The sequence below is a fragment of the Leucoraja erinacea genome, chromosome 23 (assembly GCF_028641065.1).
Source record: "Leucoraja erinacea ecotype New England chromosome 23, Leri_hhj_1, whole genome shotgun sequence".
Lineage (NCBI taxonomy): Eukaryota > Metazoa > Chordata > Chondrichthyes > Rajiformes > Rajidae > Leucoraja > Leucoraja erinaceus.
Window position 1 is genome coordinate 20077184 of NC_073399.1, and position 22117 is coordinate 20099300.

A 22117-nucleotide genomic window follows, 5' to 3' on the forward strand; every position below is an offset into this window, starting at 1 on the left:
GTGTTGGAGCCCCCGGCGTGCGCTCGCAGAGTCCCGCGGCCATTCCAAGCTGCGCGGGGCGGTGATGTCAGGCCCCGCTCCAGGAGCTCTTCGACCCCGCAACTCGGGCGGGAGAAGTCGCCGTTGCGAGAGCCCTGAAAAGCGGTCTCCCTCCAGGGACCCGCGGGCTCCCGGTGCCGCCGTCCGCCAGACCCGCAGTTGCAGCCTCCGAATCTCCGGAGGTCGGGCCGCAGCAGCAGCAGCGCTCCACCACCGCTCCACCCGCTCTGGACTCGGCCAGCTCTGCGACGGTGAGGTGAGTCGTCGGCACCAGAGTCCCCGGTCTTCTCCTGTTGGAGGCCGCTCCTCGTTACAGCCCCAACGACAACGGAGACCCAACAAAGAAAAGTTCGGGTCTCCCGTGCAGGGAGAGATTAACCCCAACCCCCCCCCCCCACCCCCCCCACACACACACCCCAACAAAAAATAACAAAAACTACATAGAAACATAGACAAAAAATAATAAAAACGCAGACGGGCTGCAGAGGCCGCTGCTGACGAGAGTCGCGCCGCCTACCGGATGAGGAGTAACGTTGAGGGAGTACGTGAAGAACCCGCCAGGGCACATGCGTGTCATTCTTCAAAGCAGCGGTGTGAAATCACAGATAACAGTAAATGACTGAACATAGTAAGATTAGAGAAGAGGATACCAGTTGAACTTTATGATCAAGGGTGGGATCGGAGGGCACGTAATCCCTCAACGTTACTCCTCATAAAATAATGATCAAACTTTGAAATGGTAAGTTCTCGTTTAATCTTACTATTTTACTTCGGAGTCACATGAGTGACTACGTGAAGATTTCAAAGCTCTGTGATTTCATGTCGTGGAAACGAGTCCATGCATCACATCTGCCTTAATTGACTAAGGGAGGAATTGTGTTAACATGCTTAAACATGAATCTGATATTGAAAATCCATGATAAATTTTTTAACAACAAATTATAGCCCCTATTTTATGGGGTGAAATCATATTACAGAACTTAAAATTGATTCTGAAAAAGTTCCAGGTTTAACCACTGGTTTATTGTTGCAATTGTTGGAACGTTTTTTCCCTTGACCATCCTGCTGTCTCCAGGATTTGGTCCAACTCTATAGCTGCCGATGTAGCTGCAGCCCTGGAGGAATGAGATTTGAATATGTTAGTATCCACCCCAGCTGTTGTTAAAACCTGTTTCAGCCATCTGGAAATAGTTTGAACAGACACTTTTTTGTGGGGTTGCTTGTGGCTGATTAGTAGTGCCATCTCATAGCTCTGATGTTTTTGGTGTTCTCCATATATAACAATAAATGTCTTATTATACAGAGACGATCATCTATAGGGTAGGCCCTGAATTCTATTTTGAGGCCTGATGATCCCGGTCTGTTCTGTTTGACTAATTCGTGAATATGAAAAGTTATATTTTTTGTTGAAGAAGTCATATTGTCCAGCCTTAACTTATGTAAAGACTGTACCCTTTGTGCTGTGACCAAAGCCATCAGCATAACTGTTTTATGCGTCCGTTTTTGCAGGGATAGAGCTGTTGCTGGAGACCAGTTCCTTAGCAACGTTAGGACAATACTCACATCCCATATTTGAGAGTACCTGGTTCTTGGGGGATTGATATTAAAAATTCCCCTCACAAGTTTGGTTACCAGGGGGTGAGTCCCAACAGAATGACGCTCTGATCCTCGCCATAGATATGCTGAAAGGGCACTTCTGGCGCAGTTAATGGCACTGTAACTGAGCCCCTCATCATAATGGAGGCCTGCCAGGAATTCCAGAACTAACGTTATGTTCATCGAGCTGTAAGTGATGTTGTTTCTGTGACAATATATCTCCCATTTCCTGATGTATACCAGATATTGTTTTTTGGTGGACTGCCTGTGAGCCGCTGAGATAATGTTCAATGTTCGGTCTGTCAGTCCCAGTTCCAGTAGAGGTTTCTTTAGACTCTACAAATTAATGAGTTTGTCGTTTTATGACATGGATGGCTATCCCCAGTTACGGGATGAACCAACAAATCTGGTCGTTTCAGGATGGTGATACATGGTTCTAAGACCATGTCGAGTATCACTCACAGGGAACCATGGTTGAGTAGGCCAATCGGGCACTACCAAAATACCAGACACCGAGTCTTGTTGTATTTTGCGTAATACCCGACTGATGAGGCAGAAAGGAGGGAATGCATAGAAAAACAATTTCCCCCAATGCAGCAAAAAAGCATCTATCGCTGATGCCCCAGGGTCTGGTTCCCAAGAAACATAGTTTGGTAACTGGTGATTGAGTCTAGATGCAAATAGATTGATATCTGGTGTTCCATACCGTGCTACAATTTCAGCAAATACTTTTATATCCAACATCCATTCGATGTTTTCATTGAATTTGCGTGACCTGGTGTCTGCCACTGAATTTAGTTTACCTGGTAGGTAAGTAGCTGATATCCAAATATTTCTCTGGATACACCATTGCCAAATTGTATTAGCCAGATTGTCACATGATGTCGATTTGATTCCACCCATATGGTTAATATATGCCACCACGGTGGTATTGTCAATCTGTAGTCTAACATGCTGGTGATATATTCCAGAACAGTATGACTTTAGGCCATAGAACGCACCCAACATTTCCAGGTAGTTTATGCCAAGTGTCTGTAGTAATGATGCCTCCTGTGCATTCCATCTACCTCCACAACTGGAGATGGAATTGGTTGCACCCCAACCAAGTGCACTAACATCAGTTTGTAGCACCACTGAGGGGTTGCTGATAATAATAGGGCTGGAACAATGCCCAATGTTATCCCTCCACCATTTTAATTCCATAATTGCTTTGATTGGTAGCTTCATTGGTCTGTCGAAATGACCAGCATTAATTTTGAGTGCTTGTATTTTTGCCCTTTGTAAATTTTGATAATACAAAGGTCCAAATTGTGTGGCTGGAAAAGCAGCCACTATTTTGCCAATCACCCTTGCTACCAATCTGATAGATGGTTCACTGATGTCAATGAGATTGTTGCAGGCCTCAATTAAGACTGTAGCCTTGTCCTTTGGTAAAGTCACCGACATGTGAACTGAGTCAATAGTGAACCCCAAATAATCCATTATGGTGGAAGGCTTTAGTTTAGATTTAACTGGATGGATGATAAACCCCAGTTTCTCAAACAATTGTTTGGTGGCTGGTACAGCTAGTTTGGCTAATTCCAAAGTTTTGCCCACAATCAATATGTCATCTAGATAGGCCATGATCATATGTTTTTGTTTCCGAAGAAACGCTAGGGCTGGTTTCAAATTTTTTGTAAACAGCCTGGGGGCTGATGTTAATCCATTTGGTAGAGCTCTATACTGCCAGTGCAGCCCCATCCAGTTGAATTTTAAATAACGTCTGTGGTCAGTCCGTATAGGCACTGAATAGTAAGCATCTTTTAAGTCGATGCTAGCCATGAAGTAGCCTTCAGAAATCAATTGTTTGGCAGTAACAAAGGTTTCCATTTTGAAATGAATATTTTGCACATATGTATTCAAGTTGGTCAAATCTAAGATGATGCGACAACAACCATCCTTTTTGTTTTTGGTAAAGATATTAGACACAAATTCCAGAGAATCGTGTTGGTTTTTTCAATTACCCCCTTTGCGTGAAGTCTCACCAGTTCAGCATGTGCTTCTAATTTCTCTTTTCGTGAAAGTACGAACATTCGGTTTTTTCTCTTCGGTACATGATGAACTGGGGGGCTATATTTGTGCACAAATTCAATGGTAGGGACCAGACCCACCTACCTCCATGGTTACCAGTGGAAAGTTTACTTCTTCCTGTGTGGTCTTCAAGGAGGTTGAGACATCGGTGTCCGGGTTTGGGTTTGGGTTTGGGGTTTGCGCATTTTCCAAGAAGGCCGGTCTGGGCCATGGCCTAAAAAAGACCGCTGTCCTGTACGCCGGCCTTTGAGCTTTCACCAGCTTCTCCTGTTCTGCTGGTGGGTGCGTAAGGGTGCTGTCTGTGGCTGAGGGAGGTCCTTGCTGTTGTCGTCTTTATGAGCCCCAGGGTTTTCGCCTCCTCATCGAGCTCCTTAACCTGCTTGGACAGGTTTCCACCAAATAATAATATTGGTGGCTTTGTGTCTCCAGGTTTGCACAGGCCTGCAAATTTTGGATTTAAGGCAGGTCGGATGGCATTCTTTCCGACACTATTGATTTCATACAGCGTATTGCAGAATAGTGCCAGTGCATCCTGTTGCTCTTGCGACATTTCCTTCCCATCCACTGTGCGAGCGAATGCTGTGATCGCTGCTGTTAGTAGTTTTAGTATTCTCTGGAGCTTGACATCCATGCTTCTAACTGCTGCTCCGACGTGTTTCCAGATACAATTATTCACGACTGGAACATTCAGGGATACGCAATTTCCTGGTGCCAGATATTTGGCAGTGGTGCCTATCACAGCCTGTTCCTGTAGTTGCTTGAATGACAGGACATCAATGCTGGCAGCTAGTTTCTGTTCTAGGTTCCGTCCAGTCTGATCCGGCTGTATGTAGTTGGACACCATGTCCAGTAGATTTTCGCCTTCCTGCACCCCCTGCACACTTGTAGTTTGTTCAGCAAACCCCTCTTCGGGGTCAGCCCAGAATTGACCCCCAGTACTCCCCTCTGACGAGGGAGATGCACTGTGCAGCCCTATGTAAGGTGCTGCTGTGGGTGTTATATATGACCCACGGTGACTAGACTCCATCTCCCGGAGTCTGTCATGTTGGAGCATTTGCTCCATGAGCCGCTCCATCGGGCTCCAGCGCTCACGGTCGCTGGCCGCTCGCAGCTCCTCAAAGTCGGACTTCTCAGAGTCAACGGCTCTGTTTATTTTTCTTTTTGCCTTCCCGCCCGGCCCCGGTGTTGAGCTGGCCGGTGCGAGGGCTAAGCCGGGCACAGCTGATCCCATTACGGGTGATTCCTGTGCCGCCGGCCGCTGCTGGCTGCCCGCAACTCCGCGGTCCTCCCCCGCCAGCTTTGTCGCAACTCTGGTTGATTTTTTGGATTTGTCCATCGTTTCCCCACCTGTGAAACAGTGTGGGAAAAATAAAGACCGCAGAGTAACCACTTACCTGTCGGTCCCGGCTTTTAAACTTGCCGCTGCGGGGGAATGTGGTTCCACCCCGCCTGTCGTTTCGCAATGCGTGTAGCGATATGACACGCATGCGCCCTGGCGGGTTCTTCACGTGGTCACTCACGTGACTCCGAAGTAAAATTAGACCTGGATACTGATGCCCAATTCTCACAAATCAAACAAAAATAACCAGCTCACCAAAAAAGCTAATTCCTTTCTCTTTCATTACTCCTTTTTCCACAAGGCGTAGCAAACATCCAGTGCTCAAATACAAGTAACTTCTTCATGTAGGAAAGTGCAAATACTGGCGGGATATTACTCAAGGAAGGATGGGTGTCATTGACCTAGTTTAAAGATAAGACACCAGACTGTCCCAGACACTTGTCAACAAGCATTTCAGTTTGTTGCATTTCTCCCACCTTTCAGCCAGAGTGTTGAGGCCAATACAATCCCAGCTATCCAATCGCCCTTCAGTGAAATGAAAGGTGGTGTGCTTTGCCTGCTGGGAAATGGACACGGGCTACCAACATCTTTCAGTCAGCAGGAAATTAGCCATGTGTAATCAACAGTATTTTCACACTACCCACTCATAATAATCTCAGGGCTGCCAACTCTCACAATTTGAGCGTGAGACTCACGCCCTCAAGCAAACTCTCACGCCCTCACGCTCATCAGAAATTTCTCACGCTCAGCGGTGAGAAATTTTGTGATCAACGAAAATGTAAAAACTCGGATAAACTGCATGGTCCACGGGTGTTGGAGAGCAGGGGCTGCGGGAGGGATGGGAGCAGAACCAGCGGCGGAAACAGATGCGGGGAGTGGGGTCTTGCGAGTGCTTGCGGCGCTGCGAGTCGCTCGCTGCAGCTCTGGCCATGGAGCACTCCGGACAATGCAAGTTTCCCGGGCCGCAGAGCCGTCGGAAGCGTTGCGCCGCTGCCGTGGGAGTCTCTGTGCCGAAGGGACAGACTTTCAAAGGGAGGTGGAGAGTGGGGTGAGAGGAGAGAGACAGAGGGGGCGTGAATGGAGAGAGAGAAGAGAGGGAGGTGGGGAGTGAGAGGTAGGGGAGAGGGGGAGAGAGTGAGGTGGGAGAGGGGGACAGAGAGAGAGGGGTGAGAGGGAAGGAAGAGGGGGTGGAGAGGGAGGAGAGAATGGGAGAGAGGGGAAGAGAGAGGGGTGGTAAAAGAGAGAGGAGAGAGAGGGGGGGAAGAGAGAGATGGGGGGGCAAAGAGAAAGAGGAGAGAGGGGAGAGAAAGCCAGGGGGAGAGTGAGGTGGGAGGGAGAAATGGGGGGAGAGAGAGAGAGAGAGAGAGAGAGGGGGGGGTGAGAGAGAGAGGAGAGAGAGAGAGAGGGGTGAGTGTGTAGAGAGGGAGAGAGAAGGAGGAGAGAGAGAGGGAGGAGAGAGAGAGGGGGGGGGGGGGGGAGAGAGGGGGGGGAGAAGAGGGGGGACAGTTAGGGGAAAGAGAGGGGAGAGGGGAGGAGAGGGGGGGAGAGAGAGAAGGGGGGGAGAGAGAGAGAGAGAGGGAAGTGGGAGAGAGTGAGAGGGGGGAGGAGGAGAGAGGGGGAGAGGAGAGAGAGAGAGGGGGGGGGAGGGGAGAGGGAGAGAGAGGGGGGGGTTAGAGAGAGGGAGGGGGAGAGAGGAGACGGGGAGAGTGAGAGGGAGAGAGGGAGCGATAGAGGGTGGTACGATAGAGATAGAGCAGGAGGGAGGGAGGGAGAGAGAGAGGGGGAGAGAGAGAGGGAGAGGGAGAGAGGAGGGGGGAGAGAGAGGGGGGGAGAGAGAGGGGGGGGGAGAGAGGGAGAGATTGAGAGAGGCAGGGCTGCCAACTCCCATGCATTGAGCGTGAGAATCACGCATTTCACCAAATTCTCACGCCGATCACAAATTTCTCTCGCTCTGTTGAGAAATTCTGTGATCAACAAAAATGTCAAAACTCATATCAACTGCGTGGGCCGCGGGTGTTGGACACGGAAGCAGCGGCGGGGCCAGATGCGGACGGGGAGCGGGGCTGGCAAGTGTTTGCCAGGCTGGCGAGTTGCTCACTGCAGCTCTGGCCATGGAGCAGCCTCAGTGCAAGAGTCCCGGGCCTTCGGAGGCGTCGAAGCGTTGCGCCGCTGCCGTGAGAGTCTCTGTGCCGCATTCGCCCAGGTGACCGGCATGGATCAGGCTGCGGCTCGGTGCATCCTGGAGGACAACCAGTGGCTGCTGGAAGTAAGTACCAAGCACTGGGTAGATACGGTGGAAGATAGTGGACTTCAAATGGGGGTGGTTGGTGAAAGCATCCTGCTTGCCTGCTAGATTTTCACTTACTGTAACTGGAGGAAAAATGTTCCCAATGTTGGGGGCGTTCAGAACCATGGGACACAGTTGAAGAATAAAGGGGGGGGCCGGTTAGGATGGAGATGAGAACAAACTTTCTTCACACAGAGCGTTGTGAATCTGTGGAATTCTCTGCCACAGAAGGCAGTGCAGGCCAATTCACTGGATGTTTTCAAGAGAGAGTTACATTTAGTTCTTGGGGCTAACGACATCAAGGGATATGGGGAAAAAACAGGAAAGAGGTACTGATTTTAGATGAATAGCCATAATCATATTGAATGGCAGTGCTGGCTCGAAGGGCCGATGGCCTATTCCTGCACCTATTTTCTATGTTTCTATGCTTGAGTATATGGCAATAAAACTCGATCACTTGATTTTGAAGCATTCATGCATGGTGGAGGTATAATGTAGTCATAGAGTGATACAGTGTGAAAACAGGCCCTTCGGTGCAACTTGCCCACACCCAACATGTCCCAGCTACGCCACCTGCTTTTGGTCCATACCTCCAAACCTGTCCTATCCATGTATCAGTCTAACTTTTACTTAAATGTTGGGATGGTCCCTGCCTCAACTACCTCCTCTGGCAGCTTGTTCAATACACCCATCACCCTTTGTGTGGATAAAGTTACTCCTTAAAAAGTTACCTCTTAAAAATACCTCATACAAAAAACATTGAAATCATACTTCTACAGTGCACTAAAACATGATTTTAATACATCAAATTTCAAAATGTTCCTACCCTTCTTCCACACCCTCTCCCCACTCGGTTGCTCCACTCCCTCACCGGGTACCCCCTAGGCCAGTGATCGCACAGCCTCCCCCCTTTCAAAAACGCTCCAATCGTTTTTGAAAGGGGGGAGGCTGTAAGTTAAAAGACTCGCTACAGTATGCACCATATTGCACAATTTCAAGCTGAAAAATGCAAATGTTCCAATGGGAGGAGGAGGACCCCCCCCCACCAGTCGCCATACTCTCTCGGGCTTGGTCTCTCGCAATTTCTCACTCCCAACTCTCACCCAATGTTGGCAGCCCTGTAATCTAATTCATGTATTGTAATTAGCACATGAAGCCCTTGATAACTTATCTGGCTTTTGTGTTTTTTGGTGCAATTTTAGTAACAAAGTGTGAGAGCAAAAACTGAAAGGCAGTGGCCTGGTCAATTTCTCCCACCCACCCATAAACAACATCAATTGCAGCTTCTAATCTTAGAATTTGTAAGAAACTTAAGATCTGACAAAGATAAAGCTTATTTGTTTCCTTCCACAAATTCTTAACATATAAGGAAATGATAGAGCAATTATTTGGCGAGGTCTTAAAAATAAATCAAAACCTTTATTTTGACTGACAAGATTATTTTTGTTTTTCCTTTCTTTCCACTTTTTCATGAAAACCTGATTTTTGCTTGTTTCAGTTCATTGCTTTTAAATAACGCAAATTCTTTACATTTTGATGGATTAAATACATGACAGGTGTGAAGGCATTATCGCCTAGCCTTACCCGGAGCTCACTAAATTTCTACATCTACACATTTTCCATCAGGGATCATGTGTATAAGCATCAAGATTAGAACCACAGCCCACATTTTAAGCTTCAATACCATCTGAAGTGCTCCAGTTGCCTTAATGGCCAAAATCAGTTAATGCTAACAGAATCTTAAGCTAGAATCTGTTTGTAGAGGTCAATATCACAGAGGTCCATGGATGAGACCTTCCCTCCAGGGGACTCTACCAAGGCTCCTCACCAGGCCATTGAAATATTAGTTATCAAATCTCTCAAACTTTATACACAAGTTTAGTTATTATAATAGAATGAGGAGAGTGCAAATTCCGATTTTACTATCTGACACCGACTTCTATCACATCAGTGTGGGAGGACTCTTGCAAACTTCTCCCGATGTTTCATGGCAGCTTCAACGTGCCTGGAGGGAATGATCTCATTAACGAATGTAGTATATGTTGTAAAGAAAGCTGTGTTCTCCTCCCGAACGCTCGGACAGTGCCTTGGCATGATCAAGGTAGAATGAATGTTTTTGGAATTCCAGATGTCACACTAACATCAGTCCATTAAAATAGCAATTCTCAAACTCACCACTATAATAAACGGTATATCTCCTATCACTTTTGTCCTGTCCTATCACTTTTGTCCCTTGCTACAGAGTAACTTAGGCTTCAAGATTGGTTACTGTCGCTCCAGCAATCAATCTCATATTCCAGTCACAGGAGGGGATTAAGGATGTTGACAGTCTACGGAAACAAATTTTAAAAAATGCATTTCAGAAGCTTCTGATCTTGAGAAAGTTACTACTGCATTATTCAAGAAAATGTTCTGGTTCCAAGGTAGTCATCAGCAAATGGACACGTTTCGACAGTTCAGGCCCAATTCTCCGTGTTGTCGAGGTTACTCCTTCTCCACGGCGAACAGGAATGTCAGCCAGCAGCTTCTCCTTCTCATGTTCAGAACTACATATCTGGTATGCCTGCACAGACAGACAAGCAGTTACTTACCAGTATTTTGCAATCAGTTATACAAGAACAATGATCAAATTAAACAATATTGATCCTTTAAATATATTCCAACAGGAAAATATACAAGGTATTCAAGAGAAAGAAGAAATTTCACCTGGAATGAACTCAAAATAGGAAACAATATGTTCATATTATCTGCCATAACTGAGAAAAAACACATTAAAAGTGGGATTTAGATCAATTACGTATTTGGATGGTGAAATAGGTAAGAGTTTAATCTGAGCACGTGTGAGGTGTTGCACTTTGTTCAAATGTAGGAGAAAAGTATTCATTTAATGGCAAAACCATTAGCAGCATTCATGCGCAGACAGATCTTGGGGTCCAAGTCTATAGTTCCCTGAAAGTGGCAACACAGCAGATAGAGTGGTAAAGAAGGCACATGGTATGCTTTGAGTACAAGAGTCAGGAAGTCACGTTGTACCTTTATAATCTTTGGTCAGAATGCATTTGGAGTATTGTGTGCAGCTTTGGTTGCCCCATTGCCAAAAATATGTGGAGGCTTTGGAGAGGTTGCAGAAGAAGTTTATCAGAATGCTGCCTGGTTTAGAGGGTATTAACTACAAGGAGAGGTTGGACATACTTGGATTGTTTTTTCTGGAGTGTCCAGATTAAGGGAAGACTTTATAGAAAATTAGAGCAGCAAGGTGGCTTAGCGATAGAGGTGCTGCCTTACAGCGGCAAAGACCCGGGTTCGATCCGGACTACGCTTGTCGGAGTTTGTACGTTCTCCCCGTGACCAGCGTGGGTTTTCTCCGAGATCTTAAGTTTCCTCCCACACACCAGAGGCGTACAGGTTTGTATATTAATTGGGTTGGTATAAATGTAAAATTGCCCCTAGTGTGTGTAAGGTAGTGTTAATGTGCGGGGATCACTGGTCAGTGTGGACTTGGTGGGCCGAAGAGCCTGTTTCTGCGCTGTATCTATAAACTAAACATCTAGAGCATTCGTTTCAGGCACCTTAGTGAAGCTGCCGTAACAGTGGAAAATGGCAGGAAGATGGAGCTTTCTTCACAGAGTGGAAATGTTAAAGACCAGAGGGCATAGCATTAAGGTGAGAGGGAGTTGTTTACAGAAGATGTGCAGGGCACCTTTTGTTTGTTTGCAGAGCGATATGGGTGCCTGCAGCATGCTGCCAGCGATGGTGGTGGAAGCTGATATAATAGCGGCATGCAAGAGGCTTTTACATAGGCACATGGATATGCAGGTAATGGTGTGATATGGACCACATGCAGTCATATCATGTACAACACAGTCATGGTGGGCCGAAGGGCCTCTTTCTGTACTGTTTTATGTAGATCAAATCTTTTTTTTTTTGCTGTGGGTGGGTGGAGGAGGAGAGCAATAGCTCTAATCATATTCCCTTGCTGTGAATTCTTCCACTGGAAGAAATTTAATTATTTGCATCAACACCAACAAAATCTTTTATCGTTGAAAGATCAATCAGACCATATTTTGTCAATGCAAAGAAACAACTTTCAAATTTATGCAAACATCCTTGTAATTTGACTCGTATTCTGCTGAATTGTATTACACTCCTTTCCAAGAAAATTGGGTGGCAGATTTGCACAACAAGTAGGTGGCATAGTGAAGCAGCTGCTGAGGCACCGCTCCATTGACCTGGTTGATCCCAACAATAAGGGTATTTGCCTGTATGGACTGTACACTCTCCCCTTGATCGTGTGAATCCTCATTATCTCCATCCCAAATGCAGGGAAGATCATGTCTCACAAACCCGGTGGAGTTTTCGAGGAGGTAACTTCTCCCTCGCTTGCCCATTAACTCCCACGTTCTCCTGCCAACCACTTCCACCACTCAGGCAGCATGTTCCAGGCACCTACCAATCTTGCCGTTTGACATTTCCACCCTGGAAAAAAAGGGGTGTGACTGTCTACCCTGCCATTGCCTCTCATCATTCTATTGCCAACTAACCACCCAACCAGCACATCTTTGGAACCTGGAAGACAACAGGGTACTGTGGAAAAGCAACAGAGTTATGTGGGAAAAGCGGAATCTCCATGAAGATAAAGCCCTGGTTGGGATCGACCCAGTGGCACTGGACCTGTGCGGCAGCATTGCCGACTACTTCACCCTTCAATGCATCTGGAAGCTCAAATATAAATCTATACTGTCATCCAAATCAATGAGATCATTGAAATAAAATGGTAAAAATGCAATGCCCCAGTGCAGATTCCTGAGGAACACTGTGAGCCCATTGTACACATTCACATTCTCTTCTAATCAATTGCTATTAAGTTCAGCAACTGTGTTGCATTCATGAAACATCGTTATTTGTACCTGGGTAAGTAACTTTGGAGATGGATAGACGGAGATGATAGCATTTGCCATCTCAGAGCTGACCCGGTTTAGTTGTTGAATTTGCTTCTTCCAAATGTTTAGAAGACCTTTTCCAGAAGGATCAATCTTCGCTCGCTTTGACCCATCACTTTCTAAGTAGACAGATAATCCTTTATTGTCCCGTGCCCTCCTGACAAGATAGTGGAAATATTTCAGTTACATCGCCCTGTACAAATCTGTATACATATTTAATTATATGCAAATCAAAAGAATGGACACTTTACCAGAGGGTTCATTTTAAAGAGAAACCACATCTACTGAAAATAAAAATTACACAATGCTTAAGTGAAAAAAACAAAACAGAATCAGCGTTTATAAAGACTGACAACACTGTCCAAGTGATCATGGTTCTGTGTATTCTCAGCACTTTCTTTCCTGATCTGGAATAATTCAATCACATGTGCATTCAGTGCAGAAATGGACCCTTTTGGTCAACCTCGTCCATGCTGACTGAGATGCCTCGTGCTAATTGCATTTGCCTGCTTCAGGCTTGGATGCCTCTGCTAAGTTAGTGCCAGTCTGAATGCTTTTTAAATGTTGTAATTGCAATTTTTACCCGCTTGCCTTTAAACCTGTGCCTTCTAATTCTAGACTACGATAAATGCTTTATCCTATCCATGCCCCTCATAATTTTAAAAACCTCAGCCTCCTATGTTCCTCCTATGTCCACTCATTGAACAGTACACCACAGTAACAGGCACTTTGACCCACAATGTCCATGTTGAGCATGATGTTAAATGAAACTAAACCCGTCTGTCTGCATGTGATCCATATCCCCATACTGAAGTCTTTTAAATGCCACTATTGGATTTGCCTCCTCCGCCATCTCTGGTAGCGTTTTCCAGGCACCCACCATCTGTGTGTAAAACAACTTGCCCAGCAGATTTCCATTAAACTTTGCCCCTCTCCTTTTAAAGCTAAGACCTCTAGTCTTTGAATTTCCACCCCAGGAAAAAGGCTCTCACTGCCTATCCTAATATCGCCCCTCATAATTTTATATACTTCTATCAGGTGTCTCCTCAACCTCTGACATTTCAAAGAAAACATGTTGAGTTTTTCCAGCCTCTCTTTATAGCTACTGCCCTCTAATCCAGGCAGGATTGATGTAAACCTCTTCTGCACCCTCTCTAAAGCCTCCACATGCTTCCCGTCATGGGTTAACCAGAACTGCACACAAACTCCAAATGAGGCCTTACCAAAGGTCCATAAAGCTGCAACATGACTACCTGACATACTCATGCCCTGGCCAATGAAGGCAAGCATATCATTTGTCTCCTTGTGCTGCCACTTTCAGCGAGCTATGGACTTGGACCTCAAGATACCTCATTTAGTTTAGAGATGCAGCATGGAAACAGTCCCTTTGGTGCAACGATCCATGCTGCCCATCGATCACCCATTCACACAAGTTCAATGTTATCCCATTTACGGATCCATCCCTTGCACAGTGGGGGCAATTTTACAGTCTAGATAACTCACAAACCCGCACATTTTGGGGATGTAGGAAGAAACCGAAGTACCTGGAGAAAACCCACAAGAAGAATGTGCAAACTCCACACAGACAGCACCCAAGATCAGGATCAAATCCAGGTTTCTGTCCCTATGAGAGTCGCTCTATCAGCCGTGTCACTCGATTTCTTTCCCTATTTCTGTAGCTAATCTATAACCAGGGTATACTTGTCCGTCTGGAACTCCACCAATTTTGCTGTCATCTATTAACTTACTCACCAACCAACCACATTCACTTCAAACCTGTTGACTAGGGAGGTGCCGTGGTAGTCTGGCGCGCTAATCTCCACGTCTGACACCAGGCGCCAACTCTCAGACACCTCCTAATTATCCCTGGACCATGACCCCACAGATGAGCACTGTTGGTTTTGAGTCCTTGTAATAATAAAGACCTCGCTCCTTGCCAGGTTATACACTGTTTATTTAGAATAAAAAGCTAAAAGCTCTTACTTGAGAGTTAACTTCATACTGAGGAGTGCCGTAGCTCGCGATGCTAATAAGCTAGTGGGTGTAACTACAAAAGCATGACTCATAACATGAGTCACTAATCTACATCCCCACTCTTAAAGAATCAATAGCACTATATACCCATAACTAAGCAAAGCAAAAACCACAACCGATGACAAACGTATGTAAAGTCAAACATAGTCTGGATATTTCATGACCGACACGTGTACGATAGAGGCCATCTCCATTCCTCTTCCCCGGGGACAGAGTTGGTGATTTCAGCACAGTGGGGGAGTGGACCAACGCCTCTGGGGTCGAAGCAGGAGACTGGGACAGACAGAGGAACTGTCACAGGCATGGATTGTTGTGCTGGCAAGAGCATGCGAGGGTCACCAGATGCAGACTGAAATGAACATGTACGATCTGGATAATAGGGAGGAGAGATTGGCTCCTTCACAGGCAGAAGATGTTGTCTGTTTCGTCGGTAGGTGCCACCATCGGCTCTAACAACATACGAGCGTGGCTCCGAAGCTAGACCAGAAATCACTCCAACACGCCCATGACCTGGGTGTCCTGCATGGACAGCGTCAAAATACCGGTGATGGAATGAAGCAGGAACCACGGCTTTGTGTCCTTTTAAAATAATCCCGTCTTGTAGCACCAATTGTTCCCGAACAGGGAAGAAAGGTCGGGCTGGCAAAGGAACGTTGTAGTGCTTGCCTGGTCAGCCACGCTTAGTGGTTAGACACACTTAGTGGTTAGACAACAGGGTCTTACAGAAGACTTTACACTGTGTATTAAAACCACAAAGTAGCCACTCCCTACATTCACATGGGGGGGGGGGGATTGGTAATGAACCGGGTAAAATTGGGTTAATAACAACCTACACTACTTAATGCACTTATTTTGTTACATATGTTTTGAAGGCTTTCGGGAACCCCCCCCCCCCCCCCAGTTATTTGCAAGGATAACTAAAAAATGTCTAACTTCTTCACTGTTTGTGCACAGAGGGACTTAATTAAATCAACTGTTTACCAACAAAAAAAAACAACTAATTAGCATTCTGAATTACAAGCCATACTTGCTCCAGATCATTCTCTCAAGATACTAACTAAGATCGAGAGATCGGTAGATTAATCCACTGCAGATACATCATGGTCAAGGAAATCAAAACTCTTATTTTGCAACGTTTCAGGAGTGAGATGCCACTATTATGTATTATACATTATGTATTTTCATTGCCCACAACCTTCTGCATTACTCAGAGAGACATTAGCAACATGCTTCCAAAGTGAGTAGAGTTTTAGTTGTGTGAAATTGCACATATGATAAACATATTTTGCTGCGAGTTATGAACTTACTTGAATGGGGCCTCAGCCACGGCTTTGGTGAACATGCTGACATAATCTGCAAACTCCTTCCACGTCTCAAAGAGTTCGACCTGAACTCCAACAGACAGCTGCAAGTGCACCAGAGCCTGAAGCAAGACAAATAAAAGAATCAGACTGCTTTCAAATATATCTTGGTTTCTTTGTTCCTGAAGGAGAATATCTTCCATAAGCTTCGGATAAATCATCCACATCAAACAATTGATTGACAACAGCAGTCATCGCCAGGAGTTGAAGCCAACGGGACACAATATCAAACTAATCAGAATAAGAACCGGGACGTCATGCTGCAACTTTGTAGTTGTTATGATAACTTTATCAATGTTGCCCCCCCCCCCCATTCATCCTGTACTGATCCCCTCATTCATCCTATTATGATCCCCCCATTCATCCTGTACTGATCCCCCATTCATCTTTTACTGATCCCCCATTCATCTTTTACTGCCACCCCATTCATCCTGTACTGATCCCCCCTAGTCATCCTGTACTGATCCCCTCATTCATCCTGTAGTGATCCCCCATTCATTCTGCACAGACCCTCCGATTCACACTGTACTGACCCCCCATCCATTCAGCCTGTACTGATCCCCTATTCAAGAAGAATGGGGGGGGGGGGGGGGGGGAGCAGCAGTCTGGAGAAAGGTCTCGACCCAAAACGTTGCCTATTTCCTTCGCTCCATAGATCCTACCTCACCTGCTGTGTTTCTCCAGCATTTTTGTCTACCCCCATCCATCTTGTACTGACCCCCCATCCATCCCGTACTGATCCCCCCATTCAACACTACCGTGCTCTCCCCTCACAATTTTACATACTCCAACCAACACGTACTAATTCACCTGCCTCAATCGATCCATACCGCACCGATTGCCTTTGCAACCCCCCCCTCCCCCCCCCCCCCCCCCCCCCCCCCCCATCTATCCTATCCACCCGCACTGGTTCACACACACCCTGACCCCGACCCTATTGTGCTGGAAATGTCTTCAGAGTGAACATTGACTATGTTTGATAACGGTATGCAATCAAATGTGTTTTAATTCCCAATTTTATTATTTGTTTTAGTCCATAAAGATGAATTAATTAAATTGTGAACACGTGAAACATTAAAACCGCAGTGTATGATTGTCACTGCTACCGTTGACATGTTATTACAGAATTCATTTTAACGCCAAATCAATCCTCTTAATATGGAGTATCAGTACTGCAGTTATTTAATAAGCAACATTCACAACTATATGTTGGATTTATCCAGGTTTTACTTCTACAGTCGGTCATATACATCACAAATTTTGTCAGAAGATATTTCAGTTGAAATTTTAACGTTAATTCTGAAGTGGGAATGATGGAAACAGCGTTTATCAATTTTTTTTTTTTAATCTGGTGCGTTCAAACTGGGTATCTTCATTGCTGTTCACGACACGTACATCTAATCTGAATGTCCGGTAATGTGGCGTTTTGACACCTTTAAACATATTACCAAAAGAACATTTGCTGCAGTTATGTCCTTTGGCCATCTCTTGGTCAAGTTAATGTAATGTTTAACCAGTCAGATGGGTATAGTCGGTTTTAACAGCTATTATCATAAAACGCCTTTAGAAATTTCCTTGTAACCTGTATATTTTGTTGTGGATAAATTATGTGGGAAGCGAGAGTGTTTCTGTACCAATAGCAATAACGAAGCATGCTATGGCCATGTCATGGTAATTTTCGATCCTTCACAGAAAACATGCTTGCATCAATCTGTAGTGTGCATGGTTAAGCATATATGTTACCATGGTCCAGGATTTATTGACACAGGTTGATCATACGCTGAATAATCCAACCACATTTTTGTTTGTAAGTGGAAAGAACTAATAGAAATTGCATTCATTACAATGTGTAAAAAGAGTTGAGATACTGTATTGTAATTTTGCTGCATGTCATTGTGGTATATATCATGTCTTGATTGGTGAATATGTTTAGTTTGTGACTATTTGAAGCAGAAATAATATGAGAATGCTTCTTTGAGCATAATTCCGAATGGTAACTACACACTTCATCCGAGCACATTATTGCACGCGTCATGCAAACCGTCTTAAATTAAATTTGGCAACCTAATAAGCTGCCAAGGTTGCCCGGCTGGCAACAGGGAAAAAAAGTTAAGAGAGAGCCCTGAGAACCATGCTGCAGCAGCACTCAAATTCTAAATGTGATTCAGGAAGATAATGGGCATAGGGTGCTGATCTAGATTAAGACAGATTCTTCCAAAGTCATAAATTATTTTTTCACTTTGCCGCAAGTGATATTACATTTTCCTTGCCTTGTTACTCCAAATTTAGACAGATTTTCAATGAGGATAGAGGCACATCTAAAGCAAACTCCCTGCTGTCCAGACACTATCTGACTGATCATTCCTAGAATTATTTAGTTCAGTTTCAGATTTCCAGCACTATTTCCCGATGATGATGGATTTTGCTCCATTCTCCGCTGAGCTACCTAATGGATACTTTCAGTATAAACAAACCAAAACCGCAGTCCCGAATCCAGTGAAAACTCACTATTTCGACATCTGCTCTTGATATCAGAGACACATTGTGCTCACAACCTTTCCGTCTCCGTTTGTCTTGTCCATTTTTGGCAGCTGTCTGCTGGGGTTTCTTCTGTGATCTCTGCTTCTTCTGTAAACTGCAGATGAAAAATAATATTACCCTCTTTTTGGTTCCCCATTTCTCCCATATATGTTAGCTTTAGCTGGCAGCCCTCTAGTTCCTTACGAAATTCACAGCATGCGTTTCCAAACTGTTATTTTCAGGAAGCTATCATGTGCTAAATTTGATAGCATCATCCATCATGTAGCCAGTTAAACACATAAGATGCAGACTGGTATGTAATTATATGCTGATGTTTATCTTTGGTATTTTCCATTTTTATTTCAACCTCAGTGAATGTCCTGGGTCACCTGGTAGGATGATCGATTCCAGCTCGTCAAGCAGGTGAATCATAATGGGAGCAAAAGGTGAGAGGCAAGTTACTGAATCCTAAAAGACATCAAAATTACATTAGATGAATGTCTTCAACTCCTCAATCAATTGAGTGTTATCCCCTTGAATCCAATCAACTTCATCTCTTACCACTGCTCATTGATGCCACACAGGGTCAACCTAAGCTTTTGTGTCATTCATTGTGTTAATTATTAAGCATGGTCTTTTGAGATCACCATTGTCATGGTAGTGGAAGTGGAGTGGGTGGCATCCCTCCCAAGGCATCGTGGCCTGCTGGAGTTTTTGTGGGGCAATATTTGCTTTGAATTTCTCCACTGAGCATATTTAACAAATTATCATTTTAATTATTGCTTTAATTGTACACGGCAAGGGCGATTAATTGATAGCACTAAAAGATCTTATCTTAGCTTCATGGCGCAATCATTTCAAATGAATAGTAATGTGTAAAGTGAGCACTGTACAATGCAAATCTAACCTGAAGTGCTTCTCCAGTTCCACAATGGCCAACGATGGAACTCTCCCTGCACTTTTCTGAAGGACATCAAGAGTAAAACTTTGCAACATCATCTGGCCTTTGGTAACAGTACCTTCCAATTCCTACACAGGAGAAAAAAAAATTAAATGATGAACCTGCAAGGAATTTGCAGAACCCACCAAATATGTTAAGTGTTTCCTGCATTTTCTGTGTCAGAAATAATTTTGGGTGCTAATGTTCTTGGCTGAAATTGCTGATTTACATTTTACCAATGCTTCATTACATCAGATTCCAGCAATTGTATTATAGAATGAAGTTGCTGTGCCTTACTAACAAATGTTACCTTTTCACATATTCACCATCTGTAAACTTTTATTTTCTCCACTTAATCGTTCCAGCGTTGGTTACTTTCACCACGTTCTTTCCCACACCTGACAGTTAACCCCTCCTTATCTGATTCCATCTCTCACTTTCCAGCTCTTGCCCCACCGTTTCTACGGACCACTTTCGACCAGCTCTCTCCCCACTAGTCCTGAACCTGCACCTCCTCCAACCTCATCTATTGCATCCGCTGCTCTAGGTGTCAACTGCCCCACATCGGTGAGACCAACGCAGGCTTGGTGATCGCTTCGCCCAACCTCCACTCAGTTCGCATTAACCAACCTGATCTCCCGGTGGCTCAGCACTTCAACTCCCCCTCCCATTCCGAATCCGACCTTTCTGTCCTGGGATCCTCCATGGCCAGAGTGAGTGCCGCCGCAAATTGGAGGAACAGCACTTCATATTTCGCTTGGGTAGTTTACACCCCAGTGGTATGAACATTGACCTCCAATTTCAGGTAGTTCTTGCTTTCTCCCTCCTTCCCCTCCCCTTCCCAGCTCTCCCACAGCCCACCGTCTCCGCATTTTCCTTTCTTCTTCCCGCCCCTCCCCACATCAGTCTGAAGAAGGGTCTCGACCCGAAACGTCACCAATTCCTTCGCTCCATAGATGCTGCCTCACCCTCTGAGTTTCACCAGCATTTTTGTCTACCTTCGATTTTCTCCAGCATCTGCAGTTCTTTCTTAAACATCTCAACGCAAAACCTCACCTGTCCATTTTTTTCCATGGATGGCCCACATAGTTCCTCCATCATTTTTTTCCTCATGACTCTAGAATTTGCAGTTGTGTTTGTGTGAGAATGGAAACAGGGCCTCAGTTGAGTTTAAAGTTAACTAGATGCTGAACAAAATGACTGCAGGTTATTAGTGTAGTCATTCTTCAGCCTTGACTCTTCAGCTACTTACAAAATTCTTAAGGGGTTGGACAGGCTAGATGCAGGAAGATTGTTTCTGATGTTGGGGAAGTCCAGGACAAGGGGTCACAGCTTAAGGATAAGGGGGAAATCCTTTAAAACCGAGATGAGGAGAACTTTTTTCACACAGAGAGTGGTGAATCTCTGGAACTCTCTGCCACAGAGGGTAGTTGAGGCCAGTTCATTGGCTATATTTAAGAGGGAGTTAGATGTGGTCCTTGTGGCCAAGGGGATCAGAGGGTATGGAGAGAAGGCAGGTACGGGATACTGAGTTGGATGATCAGCCATGATCATATTAAATGGCGGTGCAGGCTCGAAGGGCCGAATGGCCTACTCCTGCACCTAATTTCTATGTTTCTATGTTTCTATGACTCAAGACAAACAAGCATGAACCACTCATGGGTATTATAGCGGAATCCAATCTTTTGTCCTTACATCTATTACTCAAGAGTAACTTGTGTTCCTAAGCAGGGATCTATGATGGATGTGGATACAAATTAGGGACCAAACCTAATTTTCTTTCTCCAACCTATCCTGGAAGCACCAATTTTTATGACAAGAACAATCTTCAGAATACAGAGCAGGAATCAAACCCAAGCTACTAAAGTCTCACAAGACCATACAGAAAACTTAATTAGTTGGGAATTACATGCAGAACTACCTGCAATTCAATAATCCAGGCATAATTGCACTAAAACACAATGAGAAAATAAATTCTAATGGAATTTTACCCGTTTCTGTGCATGAACCATTGACACAAACTCCTCCAGTGGAATGTGGACCACAACATGAAGCTCATCCGTCCACTCAGTCACTGCATCCTGTAATGATAAATAGTAGGATATTTAACTCTAACATTGGGCCACCGCTCACAGTAGCCTGGTTAATATAGCCTGATAATGGCCTGTATACCATGGCCTGTACATAGTTCTCTTCAATTAATTAAGACAAGGTGAAACATAGAAACATAGAAATTAGGTGCAGGAGTAGGCCATTCGGCCCTTCGAGCCTGCACCGCCATTCAATGTGATCATGGCTGATCATCCAACTCAGTATCCCGTACCTGCCTTCTCTCCATACCCTCTGATCCCCTTAGCCACAAGGGCCACATCTAACTCCCTCTTAAATATAGCCAATGAACTGGCCTCAACTACCCTCTGTGGCAGAGAGTTCCAGAGATTCACCACTCTCTGTGTGAAAAAAGTTCTTCTCATCTCGGTTTTAAAGGATTTCCCTCTTATCCTGGGGGATGGCCCCTACACTAAAGGATATAACACCAACAAGTTTAAAATGGAGCAAGGCCTAACGCAATCATTTCTAAGTCGGTTTGACTTTAAAAAGCTGAAAGGTCACAAGAACACAAGAAGTAGAAATGCAGGTTTGATGAGAAGGAAAGGCATGTAGCGTCTGAAGAAGGCACCCAACCCAAAACATTTGCATATTCTCCAGAGATGCCTCCCGACCCACTGAGTTACTCCAGCGCTTTGTATCTTCCTATGGGTTATGGAAAGTTAAGGAAATTAATTTTATAAGTGAATAAGGGTGAATAACACTAACAAACATTCTAGGGACTGAGCTTCTAGGCTGGACAGTAATGCCCAGAGGGGGAGTTAGTGTTCAGCGACTGGGAGATCGCGTAGGCCTAGGCGGACTGGACAAAGGTGTTCAGCGAAACGATTGGCAAGTCAGCATTTGGTTTTGCCGATATATAGGTGTCCACACCAGGAACAG

At 45.0% G+C, this 22117-nt stretch overlaps 1 protein-coding gene across 1 annotated transcript in view; it reads right to left on the minus strand.

The window, feature by feature from the left end:
- Positions 1-8730: 8730 nt before the first annotated feature.
- eme1 (essential meiotic structure-specific endonuclease 1) overlaps positions 8731-22117 on the minus strand; it is a 40830-nt gene continuing 27443 nt past the window's right edge. Inside the window, exons 4-9 of the mRNA XM_055654055.1 lie at positions 21118-21207; positions 19094-19215; positions 18175-18301; positions 15613-15728; positions 12239-12428; positions 8731-9894 (exon numbers count right to left, since the gene is read on the minus strand). Of these exons, the coding sequence (XP_055510030.1) occupies positions 9727-9894; positions 12239-12428; positions 15613-15728; positions 18175-18301; positions 19094-19215; positions 21118-21207 (813 nt within the window). The 3' untranslated portion in view covers positions 8731-9726. The remainder of the gene's footprint in view (positions 9895-12238; positions 12429-15612; positions 15729-18174; positions 18302-19093; positions 19216-21117; positions 21208-22117) is intronic.